Here is a 12,485-nt window from a genome sequence, read left to right as displayed (position 1 = left end):
GAAATAACCACTCGCTACAACCGAGGTATGCAGCAAAGAATTTGTGAAGCCACAACACACAACCTTGAGGCGGATGGGCTACAACAGCAGAAGACCCCATCGGGTACCACTCATTTTCACTACAAATAGGAAAAAGAGGCTACAATTTGCACAAGCTCACCAAAATTGGACAGTTAAAGACTGGAAAAACATTGCCTGGTCTGACTAGTCAACATTTCTAAAGAATGCTTTCAGCACCTTGTTGAATCAATGCCACGTAGAATTAAAGGCAGGATAGGCAGGAATTATCTAAAAAACGTTTGTACAAAGTTGTTTAAACTGTCTTTATATACCAACACATAATTAAAATGTAAGTAGACCTCTCACGACTGTTTTAAACACAGCTAATTTTTCCATTCGGGACGAAACAAATGATTGGCTTGCGCGACTATCACTCTCTCGCGCGACCATGGCACCACCCCTGTTGCTACGGGATCTGCCCAGACATGCGCACACCCGATTGATTTGAACGTGCACGAGACACTCTAGGAAGAGCAAAAGTACGGCTGAGAAAGAGCATTCAGAACTCACAGTACCTGTATATGCAGTCAATGAAGGCAAACAAGGCAAAAATAGGAATAAATGAAGAAATCAAACGAGAGGTAAATATCGCGTGGCTTTTTCTCGAGTCGGCGATGCGGTTGCGGTATTGTTTTCGATGTGTAGTCTTCAACAATGCTTTCATCACGGAAACTCTTCCATGCAAAACACTGTATATGTTATGAATCTTCCACGAAATTCACCTTGATCACAGTGTAACTGATGGTAATAAAAAAACTTGTATCAATGCAATCTGTTTTTAACTTTGTCTTATAAATATAACTTGCTCGTTTGTTACCAAATCAAACAAAATATATTTTAAACTTTACCAGTATGGATATGTTAGCTTAATGGTGAGTACTAAAAGCCATCCTATTTGTTTATATTTATAGTGATAAAGTTAGGTGTATTATTACATGTGATTGTGACATGATGTTTCTACATGCACCGTGCTCCTTCCTCTCCGCTCTTCTCAGGTAAATGCTTCATGTGTTTTGGGGGCGTGGCTTTAGAAGAAACCCAAAAGGGAGGGGGTGGAGTGAATGGAAAAATTAGCTGTGTTTAAAACAGTCGTGAGAGGTCTACAGACACTCGATTTTTATACTCTCTTTTTCAGAGTACTTACATTTTACTTATGTATTGGTATATAAAGACAGTTTAAACACATTTGTAAAAAAGTTTTTTTAGATAATTCCTGCCTATCCTGCCTTTAATCAGGCAGAATAAGGGATTATAAACAACGTTATGGTGAGTGTGTCTGCTGCATTCTGTTAATGACACGGGTATAAATATACAGTATTAGTATGGTGTTCCTAATAGTCCTTTAGGTGAGTGTTAGTCATTAGGAAACTGTTTTAAATTGTCAGCTCTTTTACTTTGATTTTGTATAGTAATTCAAATTAAATAGTGCTGGGCAAAGATTAATAGTGATTAATCACATACATAATAAAAGTGTGTTTATATACATAAAATATATATAACACATATACATATCTAAATGTTTCTTTAATGCATACATTAATATGTGTGTACATTTTATACATAATAATTACACACAGCACACACTCATATATTATGCAACAATGCACTTTTATTTTGTATATGATTAATCACGATTATACTGAAACTGTCAACCCTGTTATACTTCGGAAGGCATAATTATTCCCAGCATATATAAGTTTGCACAAGGTAATTTATTAACATGTACACACGTTATTATTTAGTCTGGAAGAATTGCTTTTACCAAATTGGAAAAGGCTCCTGTGTTATAGAATGACCTACATACCAACATATAAGCAAGTCAAACCCCTAGTTTTGGCTGGGAAAAAATAAGACCCTGTGGGTTTCGGGAAGTGATCTGAACAGAGGTAGAGAGTGAGCAGTGAAGAGTGTGAGGTGTTCCAGCACTAATGCATCCTGACAGGGTGGGTGAAGAGGCACCTCATTATTATGCCATGCATCAGGAGTCTAGCACTGACCCCTGACTCTGTAAAAGACCCTCCACAACATGAACCTCGCCATTCACTCTGCCGCCCTCTTCCAGCACTGGAACAAAGAGAGGTAAACTACTCTATGCTATGAGAACTCGACCAACTCAAAAAAGTCTTGATAGATACTTCTCACTATACGAGATCTATAAGTTAGTCCAAGTTGTGCTTAGAAGAGCAGTTCAAACTAATGAATCATAGGTCTGACAGATGCCGTAAATCTTAATAAGGAAGCTATTAAACGCATCAAGCAACCAATAAATCATTTCTCTGTGTCAGCAATGTTTAGCTCTTAGATTAGTAATGAGATGAGAGAAGTCAGAAAGAAATGACAGCAGCTTTCATGGCGTGAAGGGAGCTGGTTCTGTGCCACAGATAATTTGTGGTTCTGTCGTGTTTGCTGGGAGCTTCGCGATCCGTGGTCACCTCGTGGTGCTTTTTTTACCGCGGCGGATAAAAAGGTCACAGGCGCTCACCCGTGACATGACTACACTGAGAAACCAGCTGCTTACTGTTCTGCACGCCATAATATCGTTGCTCAAACGTTGAGGGTTGCCTCAAAGCGGAGTACAGTTGAATAGTGAAAGAAGAAGGAAAATAAAGGAGCATGCTGATTCACGCTAATTTGTAAGCATGGATATTCTTTTAGCACCTTAGCTTCACCTGTGTGTTTTATTCAGAAAACAATGCATGCTGGTCTCCATTGCTTTTCACAAGCGACTCTTTCTCAATCGACATGTCAGTCATCGTCATGAGAACATGCAAGGAATGACTTAAGCAGCCAGTGTCTTTTCAGGCTAAGTAAAAGGCCACCACTAGCTTTATTGAAATACATCTGCCCATTTCATTCACACTCCGCAGATCCCACCGGAGGGTCAGGTATCTTTCCGTAATAGAGCCAGACATTCCTTTTATTTCCTGCCTATTCCCTTTTCCAGCACGAGCCCTGTAACGTGCAGATCTCTACCTGCAACAGGGAATTCCTGGTTTGAATTGATAGGAAGCGTGTATGCTGTCTCTCTCGTACACAGGTCTTGGATTGTCACTGCATCTGCTTATGCTTATCTACAGGTTGGAGTTCCTTTCTCCTTCGGGACCTGTCCTCAACAAGTACCTTTCCAGCATAAATGCTTTTCCATCAAAGAGTGCTGAGTGAGTGTGTCAAGTGCTTTATTATGGGTCGACATACATAGAAAGCTCAAGAGTTGAGATAATAGCAATCTCAGAGACCGGGGCTAGTTGGCACAGGAGGAATTTTTAAATTGGGGATTTATCTCAATAAAGTTGGTTTGTGTAGTGGGTTCTCAGTAATGGTTTGTTGATAAGTAAGGGTATGTTACTTTACTTGGTTTTACTTTTTTATTGGTAGGTTTTGTGAAAACTTGTGCCCATATCTTGACAGGATGCTACACTGGGGCATGTTGTCACAAAAGATCAATGTGAAAGGCATAATATTGTAAATATTTGTTTGTATCCAAGACTTTTATTTATGTGACTAAACTGAAACAGACTTTCAAGATTTGTCCTATGCTGTACAAGAAATGGGTAGGGGTAGGGTTAAATATGCAACCCTGTATCACCCCTGCTAAAAAATCATTTGACACCATCACAGAAATTCTATTGGTTTTATTGGGAATTTTACTGGTTTTAATGGAATATTGCCCAAAACACACTACAGTGTATTGGTCTCTAAAGGTATGTATTGGTTCTATGTATTGGTTCTAATGGAATATGGCCCAAAACACACTACAGTGTATTGGTCTCTGATGGTATGTATTGGTTCTATTGGTTCTAATGGAATATGGCCCAAAACACACTACACTAGTGGTTTTAATGGTAAAAGCTAATGGCTCCTAGTGGTATTTTAATGGAAATTATTAGAATTTTCCGTAATGGTTTTATTGTTTTTTTCAGCAGTGCACGAAATTATGTACCTATAGTCACGTAAATTTGTGAGTCTTTTCCGTGAAACTGACACGGTTTTACACCTTTTTGCGTGAACATGTCACACGTTTCTGTTTACGTGTCACATATTTGTTACTCAACTGTTTTGTCCTATTTTCAAACCATTGATGCTTCAGTTTAGGGTTAGATTTGTTGTTTGCGTTAGAAGTCACTTTAAGTATTGGTTTATATACCTTTTTCATGATTTATTTTTATATATTTTATGATTTTTAAACCATTGTCGCCTGGTGTTAGGGTTAGAGTTGGGTTTGGGTAAGGATGTCATTTTATGTAAATCTAACCCTAAACCGAAGCAACAATGGTAAGAAAATAGGACAAAACAGTTGAGTAACAAATACGTGACAGTGACACGTAAACAGAAATGCGTGACATGTTCAAGCAAAATGGCGGAAAAACGTGTCAGTGTCACGGAAAAGACTCACAAATTTACGTGACTATAGGTACGTAATTTTTGTGATACTGGGTTGAAATATGATAACTTACCCCAGTCTCCACTATAGATATTGGCATACTGATGAGAGACATATCTTTATAAATAATGTATTTTTGGGAATGAGTTAAGATGCTTATACATTCACTTAAGTTTCTGTTTCATTCAAGTTTTTGACTATGGTTTGGTTATTCCATATTTTCTCTCACTTTGTTGGCCTTATAGATTTACATCAAGTTTCCTTTTATTTCTGAGCTCTACATCAGAAAATCTCTAAGGACTTATCATGTTTATGCTGAAAGAGATTCCTGTAATGCTTCCTGACATGCACTTCTTTATCTGTTAGACTGTCATTGGAAAATGTGTTCAGGGAGCGAGATTACGCGAATGAAGTGAGCTGAAACTGATAGTTGATTGCATTTGAGCGAATGAATCCGGGTCTTGTTCTGATCTGGATTTATCCGGTGAGTGGCCCCTCGGTGCCAAGACCTTCTTCTTTCTTCTTCTATGCTGTCACGCATATGATCACAGACATGTGGTCAGTCTCCACAGTAATGTAAAACTACGGTGAGAACATCCAGTTTTGGAATAGTTGGCATTCCAATAGAGCAGTGATTGTTTTATAGGATGAGCTTGAACAGGGAAGGTTCTGTGGGTCAGACGGATTTGGAACCATGTAGCCGGAATACGCTTGTCAGTGAAATACATGTGTTTACCTCCATCATTCTTGCTGGAGGGTATTAGAAGCACGGTGGGCGCGAACCATGGGTCAACTAGAGATAAGAGAGGTCAGATGGTGCATCACATAGACACGTTAGTCAAATACATCATGTTTAAATAAGCACAATGTCCAGGTGTACTTTTGCCAGAGACAGAGGAACAGAATTATCTCAGTGAATTTGAAAATATCTTCTTTTGTCTTTATCCTTTCATTATGCTGAATGTGTGGATATGAAAAAAACATCTCTCTTATTTTGGACTAATTGGACTATTCAGTTCATGTTTTATTTTAGACAGCCATTTACAAGATGCCACATGAGTCGTAATACACTGCAAATGGATAATCTATTAAACATTTATCTTGGTTAATTAAATGAATGTTTGCACTTTTAATCACCACCATGGCTAAATTAGAAAGGCCATTTTATTCTTGTACACTAATGGCTAAAACACAAAAGTCCCCCCATTATGATGTCATCACAGACAATGAGAGTTAATACATCTTGAGAACCTAATAGTCTCACTAATCTGTTTTTTTTTCTTTTCCTCTCTGTTGATGGTAAGCTCTTCTCTGTTGTCGCTGATAAATATATGTATATACAATGCTGGTCCACATAAAAGACTATTGATCAGACAATCCAGCTGGAGTTAGTTTCATTAGTTGCACGCCTAACCTGCCAAGACCAAGCTCTTAAATTCAGAGAAATAAACAGCTTGCCTGCGGTATATATAAACATTTATGCTTGCAGGGTGTATGATGAGCAGAGAAACGTAAGGGCCTTTAGCACATAATGGGAATGTGGAAAGGGATGTGAGCAGATGGGAGAAAATGAAGTAAATTGTTAGTATAAATTTTACTAATTCATTCAATAAACTGTTTTACATGAGTTCCATCTCAGGAAAGTAAACATATAAACATGGCTGTAAAGTGTAATTGTACTCATCAATCACGTTGTAAAAATTGTAAAACGTATGAAATTGTTTCGAGTCTCAGGGATTGCCTCAAAAATATGATCGGGGAATGTTGAATGTAGTAAGGGAGTTTCGTATTAACAATATGGAGTAATTATGTGATGGCAGCTTATTTGAAACGTATGAAATGAGGCTCTGGGGGAAAAGCAGAAATGTTCTTGTTCTGAAGCACTTGCTGTTTAATGTTTTATCTTTTACTGTGCTAAACTAAAATCTAGGCACATTTTAATATCATAATCACAATAAAAATGCCTGTGTGTATGTGTGAGCCGTCAGACGCAGGAAAATTTATAGAAAAAGAGTAGGAGGATGCTGTGATGAGATTGTACCCTCTGACCCTCATTTAAAAAGCTCCTTTATCTGAGATGAGGCGATTAACAGTGGCACATTAGTTTGCTGGGAGTGATGGATCCAACCTATTGGTGTTAACATATTACACAGCATATTTAATTTACTTCGCTGTGAGCAAGAATATACTTGAAATGGTCTATAGTATCTTGGTTATTAGCATGACCTCATGGTAACCCGAGTGTTCTAAATAGAGCAAATTTGCCCAAGATTGTGAATGAGGCAAGTAAGCTAATTGGTAAGATCTCTCTATTGATATAAAGTTAAGAAATGTTACTTGCTCAAATTAAAGGGGGGGGGGGATAGGGGATCCGGGACCCCCCATAAGGCATTAGTGACCCCCTATAAGAAGTAAAAATTATACTTAAGGGGGTCCATCAGATATTTTTATTTAAGTAAAAATAATGCTGATAAACTCGTAAGGATGTAATACATTTTGTGAATTAATTTTTTACACTAATAAATGTCGTGTCTATTTAAACATGTGAATGTCCATTGCTAAGCGCATGTTCGTTTTGTACTGGCTTAGCGCTGCTTCAGCCAAGCGCTGATGAGGGGGTGTCTAAAATAGCAAGAGGGGGTGATCACTTGAATGCGTATAATTTCCCCAGCTAGAAAATATATATAGCTTTGGTACGTTAAGTTTTAACACGTTTTAAACAAACATCTTGGTAATATAACCACAAAAACTGCAGCTATAGTGAGCAACATACAGAGCTCTGAACAATCTTACAACAACAAAAAAACTAGGGGTGACCCTGAATAGTCAAAGATTTCATGCTTCCACAGTCGAATCGTCGCAGATGTGTTATGAAATGAGGATCATTCAATTTTGGCTATATAAGGGTGCACATTATCTGATTTCACATATAACAACTTTCTCCCAATACATTAATATACAGCCTATTATCATTATGATAATACTATGGCAATAATATATAAAAAAGTAACTTGTCATTTGTCGTTTTTATCATAAATACTTTGACGCGCTAAATTTCAAAATTGTGGGTTTGCTGCTGTCATGGTGGGGCCCCCATAAGACTTGATTCAATGCGAGCACTGGGTCTCACCCCCTTTATGGTGAGTTTCAATTGTGGCCATCAGTAAGACGCTATAGGCAACCATGACTGATAAGTGCCCTTTTTCTTTCTTTTCTTTATTCTTCTTTATTTTTATGTGTTAATGTATTATGAGACCAGAGACAAATTTTCACAACCTGGATACTAAAGCAAGAGTTAAGTCAAAAGCCTGAATCATTTGGCAGATGCTTTTATCCAAAGCGACTTACAGTGCATGCAATCTATGCATGTTTTAACAAAAATGTGTGTTTACTTGGTTTTAAACCAATTATGACCTTTGCACTGATAATACAATGCTTTATTGAGTCCAAAACACGACCTGCATTGGATCTTTTACATTAGAAATAAAAACCATCACAAAATACAGTTCTGGAAATTCTTTGCTTTAGTTTATTCAAACTGCACACACGCAAAGATAAAAAGCAGAGATGAAATTGACACAACAGAGCATCCTGCAGCCTTGGCTTAAGGTGCCCACGTGTTATTGTGGACGCTTTTCAGTCGCTCCACTATGGGGCGTATTAGGGCTTTAAGGGCTGCAGATGAAGCAGGAGATGTCAATCCTTCAGCTGAACCCTGTATTTACTTGAGATGAGAATGAGTGGGAACTGTTGTCATTTGGAAAACGTGTGCATCCAAATCTCACAAAGCAACGTAGACTTAACCACCTACACTCCTACACAAATAAACTTTCTGAACAATATGAGTTTTGAGGTGGCCAAACGCTCGTGCACCTTTCTTTTGAAGTGATAAAATAAAGCAGATCACTTCATCTCGCATTGCTGTAATTTATACGTATTTCTCTTTCCTTAGTAGTAGATAATGCTTTAACTTTAAATTTGAATTTGCAATGTAGGCTACTAAGAAGTAGGAAAGCGTTTGACACTTACTTAACGTACGTGCGGGATTTGTCTATTCTTGTAGCAAGTATTGCGCGTTTGCAAAGAAAATGTCATGTTTTCGATCCCCATGGTCACAATTACTGTAAAATGTATTAACTTTACTCTACATCGCCAAATGCATACAGATGTAACGTAAATGTAGCCTAAACGTTCTTAAAGACATGTAAATACTCAGGTATTTTGACCACGCAAAAATCATTTAAGCGGCCTTACCCTGGGAATTCATACTGTCTTGGGAATTACACCACCGCAAAGAGATCCACCACATTGGAGGAGGGTATAGTTTTTGTAACCGAGACGCCCATCATTCAAAATGCAAACCAATGAGAGCGAGAGAGTGAGCGCTGGAAACTGTACCTCTCTCTCTCTTTCTCTCTCTCTCTGTGTGTGAGGCGGCATGGCTCATGCACCCTGACCAACCAATCTGTTTGGAGCTTTACTGCTGTGGACTATCTTACCATTTAATGTTTATTAACATAAACATATACGGTTCTTACGTGCGTTTGTACGCATTCTTCGCATTTCGTCTTTTGAGGTAGTTTGGTGTCCGTGGCTTCGTCTCGTTCAACCCTGACAGTTTAAGGACAACGCTCGTGGACAACGACTGCGTATGTTTACGTTACTTTCTAAACGTCAAGAATTGACTACACAGACAGAAATTCATTCACATGTTGGACAATATAAGGAGCTTGACATATGGTGTTGCTAACACTAACTACAGTCACCGGCTGCTGTTCTGCGCTGACGTCTTTTGGCATGGAAAGTGAAAAACATTCAAGGACCTGAAATTTGTATACATTTTTTTTTCTTCTTCTTGTGGAAAACAACTATTTATCCTGCTTTTTCACAGTAAAGGATGCGCTTGAGATGAGTGCTTTTTCAGACCGGACTATTGACAGACAGCGAACATAGTAACATGCTTCTGTCTTAATGTTTCATCCGTCATAATTTAATGTTACTGAAAGACTTTAGCATCGCGGCTGTATTGAACTGTCGTCACATTTTGTTGAGAAGAAGCCTAACAAGTTGCTGTATAAAGAGAAAACATTAAACAAGTGGGATATTTAACAAAAACACACGCCAAGAGCTCTGATCGTCTGATCGGTCACCGTACCAGCAAAATTGTATTAAAAGGACCGCGACTAAAACTTTGAGAAATGCCGCAGGTGGAAATGTTTTATTTGGTGTTTGTCAGCCTGTGGATGTCTGTGTTGGGCCTGGATCCGGCGTCTAAGGTTGTAGCAGATCGCTATGCAGTCTACTGGAACCGAACAAATCCAAGGTGAGTAGTTGCGCAGTAACACGCGCTGATGCTTTCACTTGATCCGTCTCTGTCATTTAAACGCCCTTAGTACGACAAATGCCATGAAGGTATGATCTAAAACTGGGCAAAGTATTGTGTATTTTCAACGGAACGGACTCTTTAACCCCTGTTGGTTATTTGAATAAGTTTCAATGCTGTATCATCAGTCACAACAAACACGTAGCGCAAGCGCAAAACTTCAAGAAAATACACGGCGCGTGCATATGTCGTGTGAGACGAAAAACAACTAAAAGCGTTTTTTACAGTCATATTACGCAAAGTTTAGTGCTTTTGAATCTAAATCAATCCCGAACCCCATTTCTCACAGTCATTTCTATATTTAATATAGAAATTATTACTAAAAAATACTACAGTGTTACCAATTCATAACCAAAAGGACATATAAGAGTTTTATATAAGATGCTTTCTGGTACAAACACCACATGAAAAAATACTGTATTATACTGTAGTATTCACTACAGTAAACTAGTAAAATTCACCATATTAATATATTGAAGTAGGCAGTTGATCAATTTAGCCACTATAGTTAATACTGTATACATTAAGTGCAGTTATTACTAGGCTATAATATACTACACAATTTACCAAAATTAACTTTGTTTAAATACTAACTAAATAAGTATGTATCAGTATTTTTCATGTGGGTATATAACTAATGATGCAGAATTACGGTATTTATTTGTTTATTTATTTGTTTGTTGTTTTGTGTATGTGCATTTTTATTATTCCCAGTTTAATTTAAGCATAATTTATTGGAGGTGGATTTCTTTCTCTTTTTTTTTTTGAGTATGACTAGCTTTTAAAAGTCATTATCAGTTCGTCCTAGACATTGTCCTCTAGAAACATCATTAGAGCTAAATGTCATGGTTCAGTGCTCAGTTTTAAAACTTTTACTTTGTACTTGAACTCTTTGAATATATTTTTACTTATCATCATTTTAAAGGACCAAAATTCTGTTGTCTGTTCCTGTTCATTCTGAGATATTTGTAAAACGTGTGACAAAAGGTGTCTTGGTAAAATCTTTAGTTTTAAGATAATATAACTTACATGGGCAAAAATGAGTTAAAAAAACAGAATCAGGAGATCAAGAGTTTAAAATCAAGGCTTTTCTTAAAGAACAGGCGCTGCTTAATACATAAATTGCTTTAATGATTTTTTCATAATTTTGGGGTACACTTAAGTCAATATTTATCTCTTTAAATGTTATATATTTAAAAATTAATTTGTTTAACAGCTTCATAACAATCCCCATTATTAATGGATTATTTAAAATCATGATTCGTATCTTTTCACAGAGCATCATGAAAACGTATACTCTGATCTTAGCTGTAACTATAGGCTAGAGTTTTCCGAAAGCACTCCTATCCCAGCTCATCCTCATTCTCAGTTGTTCCTCTTCAGTTGCCATGGGGCTTTCTCTCTGCCCTGCACCCCAGCCCCATGCTGGCTTTACACAATGGGTCAAACCTAGAGAAGCATTTCAGGAGTGGCTGATGCCCAGTTGGGTGCGTGCTCATGATGAGAGACAAACGCATGCAGGGGTCACACGTTCAGTGATAACAGCACAACTCTGCGGTTAACCATCATCGGACCGTATTGAGCTCTACTAGTTAGGGTGAATCCGAGGGCGAGCCCTGTCTGTATAGCTTGACGGAGAGTGTGTGTTTGTTCATTTGTGAATATGTGTGTATGCGTGTTAGAGGCTCCCTGCTTAGGTTTTGTCGGGGCAGAATGAGGCCCCTCTAGCAAATAAATGAGTTTGTCCAAATGAGTATCTCTCATTCGCATTCATGCGCTCACCCAATGTCCTAATTCAGATTTCGCAGTGCTGTATAATGTTATAGCGCTCTCTGTTACCACTCCGGGGCCCTGAATCAAGCAATGTGTCAGTCATAACCCCAAAACTCATTTTCTTTTTGCACTTTTTCATTATAACATGTCAATGTTTTTACACATCGACCAAAACCTGTTAAATGGTGTTCTTCATACATAATGTAGTGTTTCTCAGATAGTTAGTTAGTTATTAAGCATTTCACACAGTCTTAATATGATCAGCTTAGCATGTTAATTTAAATAGCTGCATTATCTTCTCTTAATATATTGCTTATTAACATGCCTAAATTACCAACATTAGAGACAGCTGTGCAAAAGTTCAACTCCAAGATTTCAACTTGCTATGCCGTAAAATATTAATGCCTTGGTGGCAGAAGGATTGCCTACATTAGGGCTTTAATTGAAGTTTTAAACAGCTTAATGGCATTTAGTGACAAATATCTTTCTATAATAACGAGAAACACAATTGTTTATTCATTTTTTCCCTAATTGTGCCGCAGAATTATCTCTTAATCCTTATTTTGCAAACGTTGGAGTTGCACTTCAGAGAAGCGATGAACATACTCTCAGTGACTGAGTATTTTCACATGAGTGACTACGGCGGAGTCTATAGAGATTCTTGAGAGGATTTAAGGGGGAACGGCTCCTTTAGTTTTTGGCTTGAGATTTCCAATGCACCTATTCATATGTAAGCCTCTGTCTTGCTCTGCGTATGGTGGTCTTACAAGCTTCAGTGGGTTTTGGGGCTTTTTTTAAATGCGGTCCACGCCGCTTGCAATTACAAATTCAATTCGAGTTGGCAGATTTCCTCTGAAGTTTCCCAGCTCAGTCTCAGATTAGCCATTT

General features: G+C 37.8%; 1 protein-coding gene across 2 annotated transcripts in view; it reads left to right on the top strand.

Moving 5' to 3' along the window:
* efna5a (ephrin-A5a) overlaps positions 1 to 12,485 on the top strand; it is a 99,305-nt gene that overhangs the window by 31,910 nt on the left and 54,910 nt on the right. Inside the window, exon 1 of one of the 2 annotated variants that reach the window (XM_055180114.2) lies at positions 8,830 to 9,764. The exons of the other annotated variant lie outside the window; for it this stretch is intronic. Coding sequence (XP_055036089.2) covers positions 9,640 to 9,764 — 125 coding nt within the window. The 5' untranslated portion in view covers positions 8,830 to 9,639. Of the gene's footprint in view, positions 1 to 8,829; positions 9,765 to 12,485 lie in introns of those variants that run through there. 2 annotated transcript variants of the gene reach the window in all.

This window comes from Misgurnus anguillicaudatus, chromosome 9 (genome assembly GCF_027580225.2).
Source record: "Misgurnus anguillicaudatus chromosome 9, ASM2758022v2, whole genome shotgun sequence".
Lineage (NCBI taxonomy): Eukaryota > Metazoa > Chordata > Actinopteri > Cypriniformes > Cobitidae > Misgurnus > Misgurnus anguillicaudatus.
The sequence above is the reverse complement of the archived record's forward strand: the minus strand, read 5'-3'. Positions and strand labels throughout refer to the sequence as shown.